The 25,295-nt window shown below is 41.8% G+C and overlaps 1 protein-coding gene across 1 annotated transcript; it reads left to right on the top strand.

Moving 5' to 3' along the window:
- The first annotated feature begins 1,682 nt into the window (after positions 1-1,682).
- Positions 1,683-24,952, top strand: LOC124035949 (lactoylglutathione lyase-like). The gene is made up of 6 exons (XM_046349930.1): positions 1,683-1,965; positions 12,507-12,589; positions 13,101-13,241; positions 15,683-15,750; positions 16,162-16,251; positions 24,510-24,952. Exons 1-6 carry the CDS (start codon positions 1,897-1,899, stop codon positions 24,599-24,601), a joined length of 543 nt encoding a protein of 180 aa, XP_046205886.1. The 5' UTR covers positions 1,683-1,896; the 3' UTR covers positions 24,602-24,952.
- Positions 24,953-25,295: the final 343 nt, after the last annotated feature.

The following is a 25,295-nucleotide window of genomic DNA, read 5'->3' as shown; positions in this document are numbered from 1 at the left end:
ATTCTTCCACCGCCATCACCTAGTGTTTCAGCATGATAACACACTGCCCCATGTCGCAAGGATCTCTACACAATTTCTGGAAGCTGAAAATGTCCCAGTTCTTCCATGGCCTGCATACTCACCAGACATGTCACCCATTGAGCATGTGTTGAATGCTCTGGATTGATGTGAACAACAGCGTGTTCCAGTTCCCACCAATATACAGCAACTTTGCACAGCCATTGAAGGAGTGGGACAACATTCCACGAGCCAAATTCAACATCCCGATCAACTCTATGTGAAGGAAATGTTGCACTGTATGAGGCAAATGGTAGTCACACCAGACACTGACTGGTTTTCTGATCCACGCCCCTACCCTTGTTTTTAACGGTATCTGTGACCAACAAATATATCTGTATTCCCAGTCATGAAATCCATAGATTAGGGCCTAATTTATTTATTTTGGCAGATTTCCTTATATGAACTGTAACTCAGTAAAATCTTTGAAATTGTTGCATGTTGTGTTTATATTTTTGTTCAGTGTATGTAAATGCATTGTTTATATATTATGTCTGTATATTCTGTATATTGTCTGTATTTTACGTTTATTGTGTACATTCTGTTAATTGTGTATATTCTATTTATTTTTGTAGCAACATTTGACCATGTAAAACTCCTGGTACATGCAAATGTACTTGGTGAATAAAGGTGTTCATGATTCTAAATATTATTTCCATTATACCCACTTTCACCAGATTTTACCTTTGGCCATCGAAAATGCCATTAAAAATCTAAATTTAACTGACAGCAGATCAATTGTGGATGACAGCCTATAACAAAAATAAATTCAAGCACTCCTTTCAGGCTGGTCTACTATTATACTGGGTTATATTTGTAAATAATTTCACTTGTGCATGCACTAGACTCGTATAAATGGTATTTAGTTTTACTATGCCTTCATCTTGTGGCAACATTAATAAACTAACTTCCAGCAGTCTTCATTACTCCATATATCACGGAAAGGTTACTGCAAATGAATAAAAAGTTTGATTTATTTTATGAGCCGTGATAATATAGCAAAGTAAAAATTAAACATACATTTGCATTTCTATTGAACTGCGGCGCTTTGAATTTCTGTACAGTCGTACATAATATAATAATATATGCCATTTAGCAGACGCTTTTATCCAAAGCGACTTACAGTCATGTGTGCATACATTCTACGTATGGGTGGTCCCGGGGATCGAACCCACTACCCTGGCGTTACAAGCGCCATGCTCTACCAACTGAGCTACAGAAGGACCAATACGACGTAGCCAAAGATATATATAACTAACCCAAGATAGTTCATCTGTGTAGTTTACAGTGGGAGCAAATGAAGCAGAGTGGGCAGAAGCAAGGACGTGGCCAAAGCCATGCACGAGGTAGAGATCCTATTGGCGCGTTTTAGCATGTATTTGCATATTTCTGTTATAGTGAACGCCTCTTCTGAAGTGCGCGTGTGCACAAACTCAATTCGACCTTGCACTCTCTCCAAACAACACCATTTTAAAATACTTTGGCATAGCGTTTATCTATAAAACGTAGTCCACTGTGTTCGTAACATATTATAGTTATGAGAACATAAACATGTATTGAGATCAGATGTTTCTTCGATGAGAGAATTTGCAGAATGTCGGCCCAGTTTCACTTAGTTCCATCATCTTCTCTCACTCCCATATATGGTGGTGAGAACACGTTCTGAACGGTTGCTTAGCTATTTAGCCCTGACTGACGTAGCTAGACGCTCCCAGTCGAGCCGTTTTTGGAGGGGCTCTTTACTTCCTCACTTCAGTGGCCGTGCCTTGCTGCTCACCGCACACACACCAACAACCTAGCACTTCTCAGTCTTCTTCTAGAGGTAGATATCCAAGTAAAATGACCGACCAAGGCTTATCAGACGAGGCCGCGGCAGCAGCGTGCAAAGATGGAAACCCACTTACGAAGGTGAGTAGCTATATCTAGCAGTCCACTCTTGAATTCTGCCCAAGTGGAACTCGCAATACTAAAGTTAGGCACATAGGCCGGTTATGCAGTTTTATAGCTGGGCTCACGCGCAGGTGAACATCGTCTGCCAGATGCAACGTTTGCAAAAGTGAAATGGGTTTTGCTGTTTGCGTCTTTATAGACTTAGTGCATTCTACTGATACACCGTCCGCAGTGCTACTAACTATGAAACTCTATACTTCGAAGTGACATTTGGACTTTGGAGGGATACATCCGACCATGTTTGTTGTGCCTCTGCTAGCACTGATAGTGTATACAACTGCAAAACAGGAACTCTGTGTACATTTTTTTGCCTGCCCACTCTTCTATAGAAATTGACACACACACTTACAGATAAGCTTTACATTTACTCCATTTCTTTTATGTAATGATGCCGTGTTGTTTATTTGCCAGCCAGACCTAGGTCTGTGATAAGCAAGTCCGTGTCCGCGCTTGTGTAGGCCAGAGCGTCCCTGTATTACGGATACTTGACTGTATATCATGCTATTGCAAACTCGCATCTACAGTGTTGGTAGTCGCAACAGTTTTTTAATAAGAACTTAAATGTTTCGTTCTCGTACACCTTTCCAGACATTAAGAAACGACGTGCTACCTTGTAGCATTTCTATGTTCTATAACACCAGATCGGTTGCCCAGCAACAACACAGCTGCTTGCACCACGCTGCCAGTCGTAAGAATTGTATGCGAACAAGCCTAGGCTATTGTGTGTGTATATAGCTAACTGTGGTCAATCAATACATGCAAACAGTTATTTTGATTAGCTAGCTAATGTTACCTAGCTAACGTTAGCGTGCTTGGACAAAGTCCAGCAGTTAGCCTCTGACTGTAACTAGCTAAAACCAGTTAGCTGAAAGCTAACATAGCTAGCTAACGAACGGGCAAGTACGTTAAAGCTACCCAATGAATGTGTTTTTAAAAATGATCTAGCTAAGGTAAAGTTATACCAGTCGGATGAGAGCTGAAATTTGCTAGATGTCGGCCCAGGCGGCATCCCTAGACGTGTCCTCAGAGCATGCGTAGACCAGCTGTCTGGAGTGTTTCCTGACATATTCAGTCTCTCTATCCCTGCCTGCTGTCCCCATTTGCTTCAATATGTCCACCGTTGTTCCTGTACCCAAGAAAGCAAAGGTAACTGAATTAAATGACTATCGGGCGATAGGACTAATTTCTGTCATCATCATGATGTGCTTTTGAGGCTCCACCTTACCTGACACCCTAGACCCACTGCAATTTGCATACCGCCCCAATAGACACAGATGATGCCATCACACTGCCCTATCCCATCTGGACAAGAGGAATACCGATGTAAGAATGCTTTCCATTGACTACAGCTCATCAACCCCGTCCTGTGTAATTGGGTCCACACATGCATCCAACTCAATCAAGTTTGCAGACTACACAACAGTAGGCCTGATTACCAACAATTACGAGACAGTATACAGGGAGGAGGTGAGGGCCCTGGGTGAGTGGTACCAGGAAAATAATCTAACTCAATGTCAACAAAATTAAGGAGTTGATCGTGGACTTCAGGAAACAGGGGCATGCTCCCTCTACTGTCCTTCTGTAGCTCTGTTGGTAGAGCATGGCGCTTGTAATGCCAGGGTAGTGGGTTCGATCCCCGGGACCACCCATACGTAGAATGTATGCACACATGACTGTAAGTCGCTTTGGATAAAAGCGTCTGCTAAATGGCATTTATTATTATTATATTATCCACATCGACGGGGCCGCAGTGGAGAAGGTGAAAGCTTCAAGTTCCTTGGCGTACACATTATTGACGTTCTGAAATGCCCCACACCAGCAGTGTGGCAAAAAAGGAGCACCGGCGCAGCTTCAACCTCAGGAGATTGGGCTTGGTCGCTAAAACCCTCACAAAATTTTAGATGCACAATTGAGAGCATCCTGTTGGGCTGTATCACCGCCTGGTACGGCAACTGCACTGCCTGAAACCTGCAGAGCTCTCCAGAGGGTGGTGTGGTCTGCACTACTCCTCACTGTGGGCAGCCTACCTGCCGTCCAGGACACATACAGCATTCGATGTCACAGGAAGGTCAAAAAGATGGACATCAATCACCCGAGCCACGGCCTGTTCACCCCGCTATCGTTCAGAAGCCAAGGTCAGTACAGGCGCATGAAAGCTGGAACAGAAGCTGTTTTCTAACTCAAGGCCGGCTTCCACACTGTTGCTCAACCCTGCATCTTAGAGGCTGCTGCCCTATAAACAAAGACTTGGAATCACTGGTCACTTTAATAATGTTTACATACTGCTTTATTCATCTCGTATGCATTCTATTCTACTGTATTTGAGCAATGTCAGAGTGGCATTTACTAAATCTAATATTTATATGTTCCAGTTTTTTACTTATATTTTTGTGTTGTAAATTGTTAGATACTACTGCACTGTTTGCTACACCCGCTATATATACGCACACCGTTGAAGTCGGAAGTTTACATACACCTTAGCTAAATACATTTAAACTCCAGTTTTTCACAATTCCCGACATTTAATCCAAGTAAAAATTCCCTGTCTTAGGTCAGGTAGGATCACCACTTTTATTTTAAGAATCTGAAATATCAGAATAATAGTAGTGATTTATTTCATATTTTATTTATTTTGTCACATTCCCAGTGGGTCAAAAGTTTACATACACTCAATTAGTATTTGGTAGCATTGTCTTTAAATTGTTTAACTTGGGTCAAATGTTTTGGGTAGCCTTCCACAAGCTTCCCACAATAAGTTGGGTGAATTTTGTCCCATTCCTCCTGAAAGCTGGTGTAACTGAGTCAGGTTTGTAGGCCTACTTGCTCGCACATGCTTTTTCAGTTCTACCCACACATTTTCTATATGATTGAGGTCAGGGCTTTTGTGCTTGGGGTCATTGTCCATTTGGAAGACCCATTTGCGACCAAGCTTTAACTTCCTGACTGATGTCTTGAGTTGTTGCTTCAATATATCCCCATTTTCCGCCTCATGAAGCCATCTATTTTGTGAAGTGCACCAGTCCCTCCTGCTGCAAAGCACCCCCACAACATGATGCTACCACCCTCGTGCTTCACGTTTGGGATGGTGTTCTTCAGCTTGAAAGCTTCCCCATTTGTCCTCCAAACATAACGATGGTCATAATGGCCTAACAGTTATATTTTTGTTTCATCAGACCAGAAGACAGTTCTCCAAAAAGTACAATCTTTGTCCCCATGTGCAGTTGCAAACCGTAGTCTGGCTTTTTTTATGGCAGTTTTGGAGCAGGGGCTTCTTCCTTACTGAGTGGCTTTTCAGGTTATGTTGATATAGGACTCGTTTTGCTGTGGATATAGATACTTTTGTGCCTGTTTCCTCCAGCGTCTTCACAATGTCCTTTGTTGTTTTTCTGGGATTGATTTGCACTTTTCGGTATGATGGCTGAGTGGTCCCATGGTGTTTATACTTGCATACTATTGTTTGTACAGATGAACGTGGCACCTTCAGGCATTTGGAAATGGCTTCTAAGAATGAACCAGACTTGTGGAGGTCTTCAATGTTTTTTTTTTCTGAGGTCTTGGCTGATTTCCTTAGATTTTCCCATGATGTCAAGCAAAGATGGCAGAGTTTGAAGGTAGGCCTTGAAATACATCCGCAGGTACACCTCCAATTGACTCAAATTGTAGAATAATAGTGAAGGCATCAACTATGAAATAGCACGCATGGAATCATGGAGTAACTAAAAAAAAAAGTTAAACAAATCAATGTTTTGGTTTCTTCCAAGTAGCCATCCTTTTCCTTGATGACAGCGTTGCACTCTCAACCAGCTTCATCTGGAATGCTTTTCCAACCGTATTGAAGGAGTTCCCACATATGCTGAGCACTTGTTGGCTGCTTTTCCTTCATTCTGCGTTCTGATTCTCCCATACCATCTCAATTGGGTTGAGGTCAGCAGATTGTGGAGGCCAGGTCATCTGAGGCAGCACTCCATCACTCTCCTTCTTGGTCAAATAGCCCTTACGCAGCCTGGAGGTGTGTTGGGTCATTGTCTTGTTGAAAAACAAATGATAGTCCCACTAAGCCCAAACCAGTTGGGATGGCGTATTGCTGTTGTAGCCCTGCCTTGAAATCTAAATAAATCACAGACCGTGTCACCAGCAAAGTATCCCCACACCATCTCCTCCTTGCATTATGGTGGGAAAAACACATGCAGTGATCATCCGTTCACCCACACCACGTCTCACAAAGACACGGCGGTTGGAACCAAAAATCTCACATTTGGACTCCAGACCAAGGGACAGATATCCACTGGTATACTGTTCATTGCGTATGTTTCTTGGCCCAAGCAAGTCTCTCCTTAATGTTGTCCTTTTGTGGTGGTTTCTTTGCAGCAATTGGACCATGAATTCCTGATTCACGCAGTCTCCTCTGAACAGTTGATGTTGAGATGTCTGTGATGCATTTATTTGGCTTGCAATCTGAGGTGCACCAGAGGTACCTCTGGGTCTTCAATTCCTGTGGCTGTCTTCATGACAGCCAGTTTCATCATTGCGTTTTTGCGAATGCACTTTTTCAGTATTGACTGACCTTCATGTCTTTAAAGAAATGATGGACTGTTTCTCTTTGCTTATTTGAGCTGTTCTTGCCATAATTTGGACTTAGCCCTATTTGGTTAAAGACTGTTTTCTGTATACCACCCCTACCATGTCACAACACAACAGATTAGCTCAAACACATTAAAGAAGGATAGAAATTCCACAAATGCACTTCAAACAAGGGACACCTGTTCATTGAAATGCATTCCAGGTGACTATCTCATGAAGCTGCTTGAGAGAATGCCAAGAGGGCAAAGCTGTCATCAAGGCAATGGTTAGCTACTTTGAAGAATCTCCAATATAAAATATTTAGATAACCAAATAAGTAACCTATTTTTTTGTCTTCACTGTTATTCTACCATGTAGAAAATAGTAAAAATATAGAACAACCCTTGAGTGCGTAGGTGTTCTAAAACTTTTGACCGTGTATATATGTATAATTTCCATTTGAACTTATTAATTTCTACCTTTTTTGATTTATAAAATAAATCCCCTCTGAGCTTAGTTTAACTGTAGTTCTCTATCAAAACCCAAAATACAAGCTTGGTTAACTCTGATGTTAATAAAAAAACAAACACAATTCTCAACATGGTTAAAAGGATAATTTTCATACCATGGATGGTCAGTCCTTGCATTCTTAACTCTGTCTATACATTTTAGTGGTTACATTTCTCCAGCCCTATCCCAGCTTTTTACGCGAACAGGGTTGGGAAAGCACTTTATTGTTTCAATTGCTGATTGGAGCTTTAAGAGGTTACTTTGCCAGATAACTTTAAGATGGGTAAGGTAACTTAAACAATTGTACGGTGTTTTTTTGTTTATGGGTGTCTGGAGGATTGTTCATTATGCTGTAAATGGCTGTTTTATGGTTGTAAGTGAGAATTAACTAAAACATTTTATATTTTGCAGTTCTGAGTAATTATTTCTTCAGTAAGGATTACTATACATGTATTCGTGACCTTGGCTATAGAAACTTGTTGATTGTATGATCAATAGTGTTATGCACCAGCCATCGCTAGCACTGTGGGTCACCACAACTTACTACTTTTATTGCAACTACATACTACTTTGCAAATACTTAGCATGTTAGCTAACCCTTCCCCCAACCCTTTAACATAACTTCTAACCTAAACCCTAGCCTAGCTAACATTAGCATTGGCCACAAATTGAAATTCTTATCGTATGCATTGGAAATGTATAACATATTGTGCAAATTGTAACATAGGAGAAATGGATGATGGACATCCCCATTTAATATATATCATACCAAATGAAGTATTTTGGTTTACATTGGATTTACGTACAGAAGGATATGAGATCAGGTTGCAGCAGCGTGAGGTCAAAAGAAAATGAGATGTTTTGACCATTCTTTATTTAATAGTTTAGACAGCCCCCTATCGACACATATTTATTAAAATATATTAGGTGACTCTTAAAGTCTTTGGGTTTGTGAAGTGAGTGTGATGGTGCATCTCACTAGAGACTAGCTTTCAAGGACTTGATACATTGGATATTTTTTAGGCAATGTTGCTGGCAACTGAGTGGGATATGAGACACTTGAACAATTAGCACATGGACATGAATAATAGATTTCATATGTTAACTACATTTTCCCATGTATTTACTCATCTCCTATAGCTTCTTGTTGCCTGTTGACTGCCTCGTCTGTACTGGAATTTCTTAGCCAATAGACAAGCAACAGAGGTGTTGCCGCTGCCCTGGGCATCCACTCAATCTACTGCCAGGCAAGTCAATGGCAATGCAGACAAAAGGATAACTAGAGTTAGAAAATGTTTTACTTAAATTCTAAGCTAGGAAGTGTAAATGGTATTCATCATGTTGGCAAGCTTGTTAAGCATACAAAAGAGAATCTAATACAGAACTAAATGTACAATCTACATGGCTAGCAGAATACCAGATCTTATAGCCTTTAGCCGTACCCTCATCCTACTCCTCTGTTCCTCTGGTGATGTAGAGGTTAACCCAGGCCCTGTGTGCCCCCAGGCGCTCTCATTTGCTGACTTCTGCAACCGTAAAAACCTTGGGTTCATTCATGTTAACGTCAGAAGCCTCCTCCCTAAGTTTGCTTTATTCACTGCTTTAACACACTCCGCCAACCCTGATGTCCTAGCCATGTCTGAATCCTGGCTTAGGAAGGCCACCAAAAATTCGGAATTTTCCATCCCCAATTACATTTTCCGTCGACCGAACTGCTGAAGGGAGCGGAATTGCAATCTACTGTGGAGAGAGCCTGCAGAGTTCTGTCATACTATCCAGGTCTGTGCCCAAACAATTTGAGCTTCTACTTTCTAAAATCCATCTCTCCAGAAATAAGTCCCTCACTGTTGCTGCTTGTTATAGACGCTCCCAGCTGTGCCCTGGACAACATGTGAATTGATTGCCCCCCAATCTATTGTTAGGGTTCGTACTGCTAGGTGACCTAAATTGGGATATGTTTAACACCCCGGCCGTCCTACAATCTAAGCTAGATGCTCTCAATCTCACACAAATGATCAAAGCACCTACCAGGTACAACCCCAAATCTGTAAACATGGGCACCCTCATAGATATCATCCTGATCAACTTTCCCTCTAAATACACCTCTGCTGTCTTCAACCAGGAGCTTAGCGATCACTGACTCATTGCCTGCGTCCGTTATGGGTCTGCGGTCAAACACTCCCTGAAACACTTCTGCGAGCAGGCCTTCCTAATCGACCTTGCCCGGGTATCCTAGAAGGATATTGACTTCATCCTGTCAAAGACTGTCTTTTTCATACAAATTTGCATCCTGCAGCACTAATTCCAAAACGTTTTGGGACACTAAAGTCCATGGAGACTTTACAGTGCCCACTGCAGTGAGACTAAGAAACACTGTCACCACTGATTGATCCACGATAAGTGAGAATTTCAAGAAGCGATTCTCTATGGCTGGACATGCATTCCACCTGCCACCCCCCCGCTTCTCCTTCACCCAAATCCAGACATCTGATGTTCTGAAAGGGCTGCAAGATCTGGATCCCTACAAATCAGCTGGGCTTGACAATCTGGACCCTCTCTTCCTAATTTTTTTTATTTTTATATAAATGATCTGCCACCGTTGTTGTAACCCCTATTACTTGTCTGTTCAACCTCTCCTACGTATCATCTGAAATTCCTAAAGATTGGAAAGTGGCTGCGGTCACCCCCCCCCCCCTCCACAGGGGGAGACACTCTCTCTAGACCTAAACTGTCACAGACCTATAAAGCCAAGTGAACAAACGGATCACTGACCATTTCGAAATCCCACCGTACCTTCTCCGCTATGCAATCTGGTTTCCGAGCTGGTCACGGGTGCACCTCAGCCACACTCAAGGTCTTAAACGACATCATAACCGCCATCGATAAGCGAGAGTACTGTGCAGCAGTCTTCATCGACCTGGCCAAGGCTTTCGACACTGTCAATCACAGCATTCTTATCGGCCGACTCAACTGCCTTGGTTTCTCAAATGACTGCCTCGCCTGGTTCACCAACTACTTCTCAGAGTTCAGTGTGTCAAATCGGGAGGGCCTGTTGTCCGGACTTCTGGCACTCTATGGGGGTGCCACAGGGTTCAATTCTAGGGCTGACTCTTTTCTCTGTATATATCAATGATGTCGGTCTTGCTCCGGGTGATTTACTTTGATCCACCTACGCAGACGACACCATTCTGTATACATCTGGCCCTTTGGACACTTAACAAACCTCCAAATGACCTTCAACGCCATACAACACTCCTTCCGTGGTCTCCAACTGCTCTTAAATGCTAGTGAAAAATGCATGATCTTCAACCGATCGCTACCCACCCTCCCGACTAGCATCACTACTCCGGATGGTTCTCACTTAGATTATGTGGCTAGACTGTAAACTCTCCTTCCAGACTCACATTTAAGCATCTCCAATCCAAAATCAAATCTAGAATCGGCTTCCTATTTTGCAACAAAGCCTCCTTCACTCATGCTGCCAAATTTACCCTGGTAAAACTGACTATCCTACCGACCCTTGACTTTGATGTAATTTACAAATTAGCCTCCCACACACTACTCAGCAATTTGGATGTAGTCTATTAGCGCCATCCGTTTTGTCACCAAAGCGCCATATACTACCCACCACTGACCTGTATGCTCTCGTTGGCTGGTCCTCGCTACATATTCATCGCCAAACCCACTGGCTCCAGGTCATCTACAAGTCTTTGCTAGGTTTAGCTCCCCCTTATCTCAGCTCACTGGTCACCATAGCAACACCCACCCATAGTACATGCTCCAGCAGGTACTTCGGAAGTTTCCATACACCTTAGCCAAATACATTTAAACTCAGTTTTTCACAATTCCTGACATTTAATCATAGTAAGAATTTCCTGTTTTAGGTCAGTTAGGATCACCACCATATGTTCATCTCTAGGAGACAGAACGAGTCTCCTTCCTAAGTGGGATGCTGTCTGCATGGTCCCATGGTGTTTACACTTGCGCACTATTGTTTGTACAGATGAGCGTGGTACCTTAGGGCATTTGGAAATTGCTCCCAAGGATGAACCATACTTTTTTTTCTGACATCTTGTCTGATTTCTTTTGATTTTCCCATCATGTCAAGCAAAGAGGTACTGAGTTTTCGGATCAAGCATGAATTGTCTCTTTATGCCAATTCAAATGCTCGAGCTACACATGGTACTTTTGTACACTATCAATACTTAAAATGTATGCTCTGTTCCAAATCTGAGTTCTCCCACCTGTTTTCATAATACTGCTGCCATTTATAAATGAGGCCATGTGCTCTTTTACTTGAGTTGGACAGCTGTGTACTACATTATTTAGGACAGTACTACATTATTTAGGACATTTTTGTAGCTCAAGTTCTTTATTCAAGGATTTAGAGCACCTATCCAATTTCAGGTTTCTAAATAAGTTTAATTGTACGTGTTTTTAAATTTTTAATGACTATTTTACACGTGTATCTCAGCAGTTTAATTTTGTTGAAGTGTTTGTACCAGGAGTTAACAACATTGCTCTTGATGATCTACAGCGGTATGCAGGCTTTTCTGCCCAGTGCTATCACCACGCTCTTCAACGAGACCATCAATTAGGTGTGGTTAGAACTGGGCTTGAACAAAAAAAGCCAGTATAAACCTGTAGCTTGTCAAAAGCAATTGTGGCCATCCCTGAGTTGTATTTACAAAGTTGACTATATCTGATGAATGTACATGTGGTTGTACCTTTTTTTTAGTTCTAAGTCAACTTTGTTTACAGGTAATGTACTACTAGTCATTTTCCCAGTGGAAAATCAGCTGTTAATATTAAATCAATACGAACTACATCTGACGCCAGTTGTCATTATTGTTTAAGTTGACTTTTATTGCTGTATTATGTTGCTTCATCACCAAGGTTTTCCAGCATTCAGCTTTGACCTACTACAGTAGCTGTGTTGGTATTGTACTTCAAACTATGTGTGGGCAGTTTGCTTAGCATTCAAACCTTCTCAAACAGCCCAATTCATAATCTTCAGCGTGATAAAGGCAATTACAGTGTCCTGCTGTTAAAAGGATGGGGGGGTGTGGGGTTGCCTGAGCTGCAGACAGCTGTATTGGTCCTCTAATACAGGACGATTTAACAAAACAAAAACATTTATTTATTTAGGACAGTATGACAAATCCTGCAAAGCACGACTGTCTCGGAATGTACAGCGTGAGACTCCCATTACTGTATTGAAACATAATGATTAATCTTCAATCATTGTAGTTAGGAGTATGTTTGCTCCGAAACATATAAGCATGCATGAACGATTATTGAAGGAAATAAAGTTACCACCCTGAATTTACAGGTGTACCTGTTTTTCAATGCTCACTTCTTTTTGAGGTAAAACATAAGTCCTAGAATTAAGAATAATTCCTAGAATTGGGAATTCTGTGGTGTTCCAGGATTTCATGATGCAGCAGACCATGCTGAGGGTGAAGGATCCAGTGAAATCCCTGGACTTCTATACCAGGATCATGGGAATGACGTGAGTGCCAACCGTTGCCCCACCAATGTTGTCTGGTCATTGGATCACGAGAAATACAGTCCCTCTACTCTTTCAAATAAAACTTTAACTAGATTAATTTCATGACAGTTTTAACCAAAGTAAATTGATTTAGGACGAGCAGTAATAGAAATAGGACGAGGTGAAGGCACTTATTTACTTACTTGACAGTTACTTAGTAAAATGCTACAATAAGCTAGCTTTGGTCCTGCACTTCTTGAAATGAAGATGACAAGTTGGCTAAAGTATTAAACAAATGGCATAACCCTGAAACCAGCCTGAACTCTGTGCTCAACACGTGGCACACGTATTGAGCGCAGCTGTCAGGCTGGTTCATGAGACTATCGACTGGCAATAAGCAAATGGTAAAACACTACAACCCTCCTGACGCGTCAATAGAGCAGATACTTTGCCATTTTCCAATATGTAGTGCTGTTTCTCCCCTCATGCAGTCGTACAACACGGGTAACTTTTCTTTGTCCCTTCCCTCCAGGTTACTCCAAAAGTTTGACTTCCCCTCCATGCACTTCTCCCTTTACTTCCTGGGTTACGAGGACAAGAAGGAGATCCCTGCTGACGTGAAAGAAAGAACGGCCTGGACCTTCTCCAGACGAGCCACCATTGAGCTCACCCAGTAAGGCTGCTTTGGATTTTGGGCGATAGGCAAAAGCGCTCCTCACTATTCACAAGAGGCCTGGGCATGATCAGAAGGTCTACTCTTATCTTACTCCAGTCCTAGAGATATCCTTGAAATGGTTTTTAGAGCGGGCGTGGTGTGAATTATCAGGGGAGCCAGGGGGGCTCAACTCCCCTGAAGGAGACGTTGGCTGCCCTAAATGCAACAAAAGTAAAACTGGGGGATCTTCTAAATAATTCCAATTGAACCATTCTCTAACTTGTTTAAAATGCAGTGGTAAATATGAAAATTAACGAACACCCCCACCTCTCTGTCATGGTTATTTGTATTTGGTTGGTGGTGGTTTGTGGCGGCGATGTCCATGCAGATGATTTTTTTGCCTCTGCTGAGATTTTCCTTTGTACTTCCTCTTTTTCGCCATTTGTTTTGACATGCGTACTCGATTAAAAAAAGAAGCCTTTATTCCAATATGCATTAATGTACAGTGCATTCGGAAAGTATTCATACCCCTTGGCTTTTTCCACATTTTGTTACGTTACAGCCTTATTTTAAAATGAAGTACATTTTTTTCCCTCGATCTACACATAATATACCCCATAATGACAAAGCAAAATCTGAAATAATCACATTTACACATGTATTCAGACTCTACTTTGTTGAAGCACCTTTTGACAGCAATTACAGCTAGAGTCTTCTTGGGTATGACGCTACAAGCTTGGCACACCTGAATTTGGGGAGTTTGTCCCGTTCTTCTCTGCAGATCCCCTCAAGCTCTGTCAGGTTGGATGGGGAGCGTCGCTGCACAGCTATTTTCAGGTCTCCAGAGATATTTGATTGGGTTCAAGTCCGGGCTCTGGCTGGGTCACTCAAGAACATTTAGACTCATCCCGAAGCCACTCCTGCGTTGTCTTGACTGTGTGCTTAGGGTCATTGTGTTGTTGGAAGGTGAACCTCCCCCCCCCCCCCCCCCCCCATTCTGAGGTTATGCGCGCACTCTATGAGCAGATTTTCATCGAGGATCTCTCTGTACTTTGCTTCGTTTATTTTTCCCTCGATCCTGACACGTCACCCAGTTCCTGCTGCTGAAAAACAACCCCACAACATGTTGCCACCACCATGCTTTACCGTAGGGTTGTTGCCAGGTTTCCTCCAGACGTGACGCTTGGAAATTCAGGCCAAAGAGTTCAATCTTGGTTTCGCCAGACCAGAGAATCCCTTCCCTTTCTAAAAAGCTGTTTGCTTTGTCAATATGGGCTATTGTGTTTAGATTGAGGAAAAAATGTATTTAATCCGTTTTAGAATAAGGTTATAATGTGGCGAAGGGGTCTGAATACTTTCTGAATTCACTCTGTTGATTTATCATTGTTAAATCAGCTGTTTATAGCACTCATTGCTTTGTTTTTCAGTTGCGTGCAGGTTTTTAACTTTTTAAAATGATTTTTTTACTTGCAATACCTGATGTCTAATATTGTCGATCAACTAGCTACAGCTAGACAACTGCATCCAAGTATATGTTAATGACATTAGGCCGATTGTTTACTCTTTCGGTCAGAAGCATTACATTTTGTAATGGCATTGGCATACATTATTTTGGATTTGTGTGCCCATGAGAATTGTTTTTACGGCAAAATGTAATTAAATGTTACATAGTTAAGCTTACAGTGCATTTTTGAAACCTCCAAGATATGATTCGTACAGGGTTTAAGTTCTCTTTAAATTGCTGAATGCTTAATAATGACATTGTCGATAAGGAAAGCTAGTGTTATGTCACAATCTGTGAAGACTCCACGCATTAACTCATGAATTATGGACAACTCATGAACTATGGTGTAAAACATGTTTTGAATCAATTCCTGTATTATATTGAATGTGGGCTACCTAATTCTGCATGTGTTCCTGTTTGCCTTGGCTGAGAGGGTAGGCTACCGGCACTGGTATAGCCCACTTTTAAATTTAACTTAAAAAGCCATTGAAAGCATGGTGAGCGTTACTTTTTTGACCGCGACCGGCGAATCAGTTAACACTACATCACTGGCTTCTGGTAGGCCTATTTGAAGTTCACAGTAATACACATTGTAGCCTAGCCTAATAAGTTGACCTTGTGTTTAGGGTGACCTTTCTGTTTTCCTAGAATGGTTTCAGCCTCATTTCAGGTGTCTCAACTTCTCAGGCTACATTTTCAATTTGTCAGCAAGACACACTTCTATTACCATTCATCAAATGGCATGAGTAGACATGCAGTTTGGATGCTGGAATTGTTTTGAAATGGACGTACATGCCTACTTTTTAAAGTAATTTGTTTGACAATCAGATAAATGTCATGATGGGTTGTGTTCATGCCACATTAAAAGGTCATTTATTTTTTAAAACACGGATGTGTTATCTTTACATTCCTATAATTTGATAGTTTTGCATTGTTTTTTTTCTGTGCCTCCTAGTAACTGGGGCTCTGAGAGTGACGCTAGCCAGTCTTACCACAATGGCAACTCGGACCCTCGTGGCTTTGGTGAGTCTCTACTCTACACTGAAGCTCAGTAATCATCCCATAGTACCTTGCCGTACCACTGTACGTAAAGTCTGCTGGAATAATCAATAATTTTTTTTCAGTTATAATGCATTGTAAGACTTCTCATTGACATGTTTGACCCACTTTTGTCTTATTTTATATCTGTAAGAAGGACACTTTTTAAAAGGCCCATGCATGCTTATAACCAGTTATAAAGCATTATATCTGCAGGCTTTATTGTTACCCACCCTGCCATTTATGTTTTGGATTGTTATTCTTCCTAATGGATAGTTTTTGTTCGAGACTTATATACACCCTCAGCTGTTCTCCAAGTCGTTGAGTTGATTAACTGCATACGTGGCGTAAACTAGTTAGTCAGCAATGTGTTATGTTCATTCTCGCGCATCATAGGGCACATTGGAATTGCGGTGCCTGACGTCTATGCTGCCTGCAAGCTGTTTGAAGAGCAAGCAGTCACCTTTGTCAAGAAGCCTGATGATGGTAAGAGTAGCCCCACAGTAGTACGCACACTTGGCTTTTTTTTGTAAGCAAAATTTGGGTGTGAAACATTTGCTTGGTGTCATAAAATATTTGAGACAAGATTGAAAAAGTGGGTTAAAAAGTGTGCGTGTGTTTGGACACCTACTCATTCAAGGGTTTTTTATTTTTGTAGATACTATTGAAGATATCAAAACTATGAAATATCACATGGAATTGTGTAGTAACCAAAAAAGTGTTCAACAAATCAAAATCTATTTTAGATTCTTCAAAGTAGCCACCCTTTGCCTTTGACCGCTTTGCACACTTGGAATAAGTAGGCGTCTTCAAACTTTTGACTTGTACTGTATATATGCAGTACAAGTCAAAGAAGTTTGATAACATGACAATTCCCATTATTTGCTTGACTATGCCTTCTGGATACTTTCCTGCTGGGTTCCATAAAAATGAAGGCCCTACAAAACCACCTCATGCTTTCACCCAGTCTTCCCCGTCAGACCCCAGGCTCCCAGAGGTGTTCCCAAGCCATTTTGTCATTTTCACTTTGCTCCCGATCTCCTTCCGCCATAGCCACCCGATCGATATACACGTGCGTTGGCCTTAATCATTTTTACTTTAAGATGAGGTCAAGTTTATTAATTCAGCACTGAGTCATCTCACACTGCAGGAGATGTGATGCTATTATTACAGCAAACTTCCCCTTCGGTGATGTGGCCTCCTGTATACAGGGATCTGTGGCTATTATTTTAAGCGTTGTACCTTCTTTGACAAACCCATCACTAAAAGTTGAATAGTGTCTGAAATGACAACATTATCTCTGCTACTCACCATGATCTGGGTATGTGTGACATTCAATTAAATTCATAGTAGTCTCTTGTGCACAGTTAGCTGTCCTTCCTCTCCTACAAGCATCCCCTGTAACAATATACATAAAGTGGTATAGTTTCCCAGAGACTCTCTTACCCACTTCCTTAATTTATGACCCCCACTTCCCTGTAATGTTAATTAATGCCTTGGTTTTTGGGACTCCACAGAATACACTGTCGGTCCTGCCAGACTCTGCAATTATAACAGCCTTATGCAAACATTGTCTCAAACACAAGCCCCGCATGTACCTCACCACCTGCTACAAATACATTTGTACATAAATCACTCCATCTCACCCATAACACATTAGTCACTACTACTAATCCACTTTTATAGTTATAAACATAATAAAACATTCAAGTCAAATAGTTCATTTCCACCAATCCTTCCTCTGGAACAATGATCACTCTTTTATATTCCACGACACCTAGAAACATATTGACTTGAACATGGAAGAAAGACAATACATGTTTAATAATTTCACACTACCCTTGATGCTACTAAGACTGGGGAAAGAACCATTTGTTCTGTTCTATGTCCATGGAATGCTAGTCTCCAAGCCAGTCTCCTTCCTCATCCTCGGGTGTTAACGCAAGACCGACTATGAGCCTTGTATGTAATTAATTGTGCTGTATCCATTAATCCATATGTATTGATGCGCTTTAACATTAGGTTTCAGATGACAAAACATCTGGTAAAACAAAACCCCTTCATCCAGTACCCCCTCATGGTTGGTCCAAGCTATCATCTAGTGGCTTCTCTCAGTGTCCTCCGAGAGGGAGGTTATTAACGATAAGGTTTCACAAGGAGAAAAACCCTCCCTCGACCCAATAATTTAGAGCAGCGAATCCTCCCCTCACATTGTGCTCTCCTCACAGCTCACAGCTCATCACAGGAATTCAAGCCCCTCAACCTAGCACACCATCACGGTTAGAAAGTACATTTACAAACCTTATACTTATTTTTTTAAATGTATTTTAAATTTCACCTTTATTTAACCAGGTAGGCTAGTTGAGAACAAGTTCTCATTTGCAACTGCGACCTGGCCAAGATAAGGCATAGCAGTGTGGACAGACAACAGAGTTACACATGGAGTAAACAATTAACAAGTCAATAATACAGTAGAAAAAAGGAGAGTCTATATACATTGTGTGCAAAAGGCATGAGGTAGGCAAATAATTACAATTTTGCAGATTAACACTGGAGTGATAAATGATCAGATGGTCATGTACAGGTAGAGATATTGGTGTGCAAAAGAGCAGAAAATAAAAGAAAAACAGTATGGGGATGAGGTAGGTAAAAATGGGTGGGCTATTTACCGATAGACTATGTACAGCGGCAGCGATTGGTTAGCTGCTTAGATAGCAGATGTTTGAAGTTGGTGAGGGAGATAAGTCTCCAACTTCAGCTATTTATTTTTATTTTTTGCAATTCGTTCCAGTCACAGGCAGCAGAGAACTGGAACGAAAGGCGGCCAAATGAGGTGTTGGCTTTAGGGATGATCAGTGAGATACACCTGCTGGAGCGCGTGTTACGGGTGGGTGTTGCTATCGTGAACTGAGATAAGGCGGAGCTTTACCTAGCATGGACTTGTAGATGACCTGGAGCCAGTGGGTCTGGCGACGAATATGTAGCGAGGGCCAGCCGACTAGAGCATACAGGTCGGAGTGGTGGGTGGTATAAGATGCTTTAGTGACAAAACGGATGGCACTGTGAAACTGCATCCAGTTTGCTGAGTAGAGTGTTGGAAGCAATTTTGTAGATGGCATCGCCGAAGTCGAGGATCGGTAGGATAGTCAGTTTTACTAGGGTAAGTTTGGCGGCGTGAGTGAAGGAGGCTTTGTTGCGGAATAGAAAGCCGACTCTTGATTTGATTTTCGATTGGAGATGTTTGATATGAGTCTGGAAGGAGAGTTTAGTCTAGCCAGACACCTAGGTACTTATAGATGTCCACATATTCAAGGTCGGAACCATCCAGGGTGGTGATGCTGGTCAGGCGTGCGGGTGCAGCGAACGGTTGAAAAGCATGCATTTGGTTTTACTAGCGTTTAAGAGCAGTTAGAGGCCACGGAAGGAGTGTTGTATGGCATTGAAGCTCGTTTGGAGGTTATAATAATAATAATAATATAATAATAATATATGCCATTTAGCAGAGCTTTTATGTTACAGTCATGTGCATGGGTGGTCCCGGGGATGAACCCACTACCCTGGCGTTACAAGCGCCATGCTCTACCAACTGAGGTTAGATGGCACAGTGTCCAAGGACGGGCCGGAAGTATGTAGAATAGTGTAGTCTGCGTAGAGGTGGATCCGGGAATCGCCTGCAGCAAGAGCAACATCATTGATATATACAGAGAAAAGAGCCGGCCTGAGAATTGAACCCTATGGCACCCCCATAGAGACTTGAAAATAAAAGAAAGCCGCACACTCTTGGAGCTCAGATGCAAAAATGTAATACCAACGTTTCGACAGCCAAGCTGTCTTCATCAGGGTATAATCACAAACACTGCGGGATGACTCGTTTATATAGTGTCAAAAGACACAGGTGTCTGTAATCATGGCCAGGAGTGGCCTAATATCATTGGTTAATAATCAAATATTAAAATGTCATACAAAGAACAGCATACAAACAAATGGATAGCATACGATCATAGATTAATTTGACTATACAAGTTTACACACAATTACAATGGCAAAGTCACAATAATCACAAGAATGGCTTCAGATCAAAGTCTACCCCCATAGAGACTGCCAGAGGACCGGACAGCATGCCCTCCGATTTGACACACTGAACTCTGTCTGCAAAGTAATTGGTGAACCAGGCAAGGTAGTCGTCCAAAAAACCGAGGCTACTGAGTCTGCCGATAAGAATATGGTGATTGACAGTTGAAAGCCTTGGCAAGGTCGATGAAGACTGCTGTTCAGTACTGTCTTTTATCGATGGCGGTTATGATATCGTTTAGTACCTTGAGCGTGGCTGAGGTGCACCCGTGACCGGTTCGGAAAACCAGATTGCACAGCGAAGAAGGTACGGTGGGATTCGAGATGGTCAGTCATACCCCAAATAAAGTATTACGGGCACGGTTGATCCACCCCCTTCTCCAGCACTCATCCTTTTAATGGTTCTTCAATGGTTCTTCAGATAGCGTTAGTTTATCTTCCCAACGGCACATGGGTAACTCATGCCCGTCACAGTTGATGCCATTATAATGTCCCGATTCTCAATATCTGAGGAAATGTTCTGATTTTTCCAAGTACACGAGTCTCTCACCTGAGCTGCTACCACCATTCTGTACAGTCTATTCTGTCTGGTTATTTTTCCCACCAGTACATCAGCAGTATGAGAGGAGTTTGACCTTGATCTCACTCCACATGCACAGCCTCATGCCATACTCCTGCTGCTCGTACTCAAGTTGCTGGCTCAGACTCGGGTCACAGGTAGGAGTGGTGAGAAACAAGGTCGTAGTGAACGCCTTTGTCGCTATTCTTCAGCCGGTTAGGGAGGGTTGAGGTTCACAATGTTCTTGGTCAAATTATCCACCCCATGCATCAAGATAACATCTGGTCACCTTTGCCATCTCGCAGTTACCGGGTCAGGGAGTTGGAGCTCTAACCCTTCGGGAGAAATCCCAAAAATACAGCAGACCCAATCTGGTGAGATTTGTATCGAAACAAAGACAAGAACAACAGCAATACACATCACAATCCATTTGGAGTAACTGTCAACCATTACTAACATATATATTTTCCTTTTTATATGCAGACTGAACCAAATACATTTGCATATATACCAATCGGCTGGTTCCCAGGGAACTGGTTATTTCCCCTTGAGCCCTTGACTTTCATCATGATTTAAAAAAAACACTGCCTGTTAAATCAAAAATAAACCCATTAGAATTACAGCTCTCTAACTCCATAAGGAAATAATTGTATCCCAAAAGGTAATGGTAAAATAGACTATAGACAGATGTCACTCATTCATATTTCTTTTGAGGTTGATCAGGCCTCACCAGAAAGTCAGGACAAAGGTCATTCAACACCATTAAGTGTTTTCTTTCCCTGTACTTCTTCAATAACCGTTTAACAACATTTCAAACATTTTCCATCATTCTGCAAACCCAGTTCACAACCAATTTAAGACCACAAACAATAATTCAAACATGATATTAACACCACTAACACATATTCATAACCGATGAGAGGGTTGTGTGTATGGTACACCCTAGCGCTAAAACACACAAATAGCCAGGCCTTACTTATCTGGGAGCTCCCTTTTACGGACTAATCCGGATACTTTTATACTTAAAACTGCAGAATTTCACTAACTGCTCTCCCAAGACCACAGTCTCGGAACATTCCAAAGAGATAATGACACCCCCTCTCATGGAAGAGATTGTGTACATTTCGTTAGCATTCACTATGCTGCATCTTAATCAGAAACCCAAACGTTTTAATGAAACTAAACATTTAAAGTTCAGTCCGCCCTCCAATCATTGCTTTCAGAGCAGCGTCTTTTTAGAATCTATTCGCCTGGAATTTCGCATAGATTCTCCAACCCCAAAATCAACTCTACTTTTTCCCATGTAAAATGATCTGTGTATTGTTGCTGGTCCTATGATCAGAGACATGGGTAGTAGCTGGATCGCTTTCGATTCTTCCCCGGTTACCTTGCTGAATGCAAAAGTTCCCTGTCGTAAATTTAGCACATTCCTCATTGTAAGGAATCGGCTATATTTGATCCCAGGCATCTATTAGAAAGTTGTGAGACGTGGCCTCTGTCTCCCTTCACATAGTAACTCATCTCTATGAACCACTATTGATTGGGCGAAGGCCATACACCGCTGTTTGAGTTTCCTGCCCCGCTGCTTTCAAGAGTGTTTGCTGCTGGTTCTTCTGTCACAAATGTAAACGCTCACATCGCAGCATTCCCTCCGAATGCAGCCGGTGCAGTCGTCTCAATACCATTCTGCACCCGTTTTTCCAATGGCCCCACATCTAAAACGGGGATCTGTCGCCCTACCCTACTTTTCACTCCCTGATTCTTTGTCTTCTCTTGGCCATTGAAACACTGTTAGTGACCTTTTCAGAAGTGGTGTTAACCCCTCGCACGACTACGAAGTGAGCAGAGTTAGATTCCACTCTCAAAGCATCCTGCTCCATTTCATCCACTACCCCCGCAACTGCAGTTTTGTCAAACCTGCCATCAAAGTAGACGTTCAAATTCTGTCAATGTACTCACGTACTCAGTCTTTTTGCAGCTGAGTACATCTACTAATTTTGGGTTTATCGGTTTCTTCTTTGTTGATAGAATGCTGACTTCAAAACGCTGGTGTATTGAGCTTGCGACTTCTCATTCATGTCATTGTACCATATTACAACAGCACCTCTGAGTTCTTTATTTGATTGGAATTTTCGCTCCGTAGGGAAATGCTGACCAATTTGCAAAAAATGTTATCCATATTTGAGCCCGATTAGTAGATTCCTTGTGCGCTTGGTTTAGTGCATCAATGGCTTTATTAAACTTTCCTTCTAGCCCTGCTTTAAAAGGAGAATCCCAGCTGTCGGTCTCCATTTCAATAGTTATTCTGACACCTCTCCGGACGGTGTCCAGGGTGTTTACATCTGCTCTAATACGCGCCAATTTGAACTATTTTTCATGTTGTGATATCCACTTCCCGGAGTAGTTATGGTATAGGTGCCTAATCATTTGGTCACCTGATACCTTATTCGAACCAAAACATCTGCAAATGTATGGAGGATACAGGTGACCTAATGTCTTCTTCCAGTGTCAAATATCACTGTTGTTGACAACCCACATTACCAAAATTATTTAGTTGTCTCCACATAATCTGTCACAGTTCCTTGCCCTAATGGGGCATAAATAATTAAACCTCTCTCCTTATTGCTACTGCTAATACACAATGTTTTATCTTCTTGCTTGAATTTTTAAATATTTTTTACCATTAGTGTGTCTAATATATTAGGGGGCTAAACCCTCCTAGGTATGCAGTGCCTGCAGTACCTAGTCCTACGTTTCAACTGGGTTGAGGTCGGGTAATTTGGAGGCCAAGTCATCTGATGCAGCATTCCATCACTCAGTCTTTGTCAAGTATCCCTTGCACAACCTGGAAGTGTGTTTTGGGTTATTGTCCTGTTGAAAAACAAATTATAGTCCCACTAAGCGCAAACCAGATGGGATGGCGTATCGCTGCAGAATGCTGTGGTAGCCATGCTTGTTAAGTGTGCCTTGAATTCTAAATAAATCACTGACCGTGTCACCAGGAATGCACCATCACACCACCTCCATGCTTCACGGTGGGAACCACACATGTGGAGATCATCCGTTAACCTACTCTGTGTCTCACAATTTAAGACCAAATTTCATTTGGGAAAAAATAAATAATAATTTGGACTCATCCAAAGGACAGATTTCCACCGGTCTAATGTCCATTGGTCATGTTCCTTGGTCCAAGCAAGTCTTCTTATTGGTGTCCTTTAGTAGTGGTTTCTTTGCAGCAATTTGACCATGAAGGCCTGACTCACGCAGTCTCCTCTGAACACTTGATGTTGATGTGTTTGTTACTTGAGCTGCAATTTCTGAGGCTGGTAACTCGAATGCACTTATCCTCTGCAAATGTAGAAAATAGTACAAATAAAAACCCTTAAATGAGTAGGTGTTAACTTTTGACTGGTACTGTATTCTATTTATGCCAGATGTATAAACAGACTTGAGGATTGTTGTGCTGGCATTCCTCAATGGTGTTAGTTTTCATAGCTTAGCATTTTGCCAAATGGGTGAGGGAATCATCATATTTGTCTAGAGTTCTCTGTAGTTAAAACATAGGATTGGGTTACATTACGAGAACTGTCTTGGCAACATGACATCATTGATTTCACATAAAAGTGAGGCAGTTTTGGTCAATAACATTACCACTTCATGGCCACATTGAGGCATGTTCTATATGACATATCAAAGTTAACAGCGTTGGGCCCTGTTGAGCGTGGCCCAGGTGTTACTGTTGGTGGGTATGATTAACACCTTTTCAATGTGTGTTGCTTCAGTCACAGGGAAATCATCCTGGTGTTTGTATGGTTATGTATGAAACCAGGAGTCCATTTACTGTTTGGAGCTTACAGAAAAGTTTTTGTAAATTCAATAAACTAAATGGATAATGCAATTCTATAAATATCTTTTCTTAGACGCAACAGTTAATTTAGGATATTTCTTAGTCTGGAAATACTTTAACTCAGCTCATGTGCTCTTTGGATGTTTATTCTTTTCTTGCGCCAATGTGTATCCTGACAATTTTAATCAGGAGCATTTCTATCTATCTCATGGTGTTTTGTCTTCTACTCTATTCTCGTCTCTCTATCACCCTCTGCTCTTCTCTCAGGTAAAATGAAGGGGTTGGCGTTTGTACAGGACCCTGATGGCTACTGGATCGAGATTCTCAGCCCCAACAACATGGTCTCAATCACCTCTTAAAGAGGCAACAAGGATCCCCACCCCCCCCAACGGGATAGTGGCGTTATTTGGGATGTAGATTTTGCCAACAATTTAGGAAAACCCCCCCCAGTTCCATGAAGGATACTTATGGGAGTAGCAGTGACACGACATAAGGACAAGGCACACTCTTCTATTGTCTTGAGAGCTCGTGGCAATGAAATGCAACCCGGCATTGGGAAAAGGGCCCATCGTAAAGAATTAGGGTTGTATTTCTCATTGAGTTTAATGGCTGAGCACCGGTTTGGCGGACATTTTGTTTTGAGTATACAGCGATGCCTGACTTAACCTTCTAATGTGCAGTAAAGCTAAACATCACTGTTCAAAGCTACAGTTACTGTTGTCGTTTTTTCTTTACTTTACCTTCATGTAAAACAGAGTTTGAGTGAGCAATATAACATTAGTGGTAGTCTTGGCAGATTGGAATTCTGCTGTGGACCCCGCCACAATGCTGTCTGAAATGTCAAATTGTGGAGTCTACCTTTTTACTGTAGACTTATGCAATCAGCAAACCTGTCTTGGTTTTTACTTGTCCTGGGCCCGGTTTCCCAAAAGCATCTTAAAGAAGGCTGAGTTTATTGTTAAGATCCCATAGTTCTATTGTTCTAACGATGAGCTTTGCCTGAAGATGCTTTTGGGAAACCGGGCCCAGGGACTGTATCCACAAAGCGTCTCG

This window comes from Oncorhynchus gorbuscha, linkage group LG05 (genome assembly GCF_021184085.1).
Source record: "Oncorhynchus gorbuscha isolate QuinsamMale2020 ecotype Even-year linkage group LG05, OgorEven_v1.0, whole genome shotgun sequence".
NCBI classification, from domain to species: domain Eukaryota; kingdom Metazoa; phylum Chordata; class Actinopteri; order Salmoniformes; family Salmonidae; genus Oncorhynchus; species Oncorhynchus gorbuscha.
The sequence above is the reverse complement of the archived record's forward strand: the minus strand, read 5'-3'. Positions and strand labels throughout refer to the sequence as shown.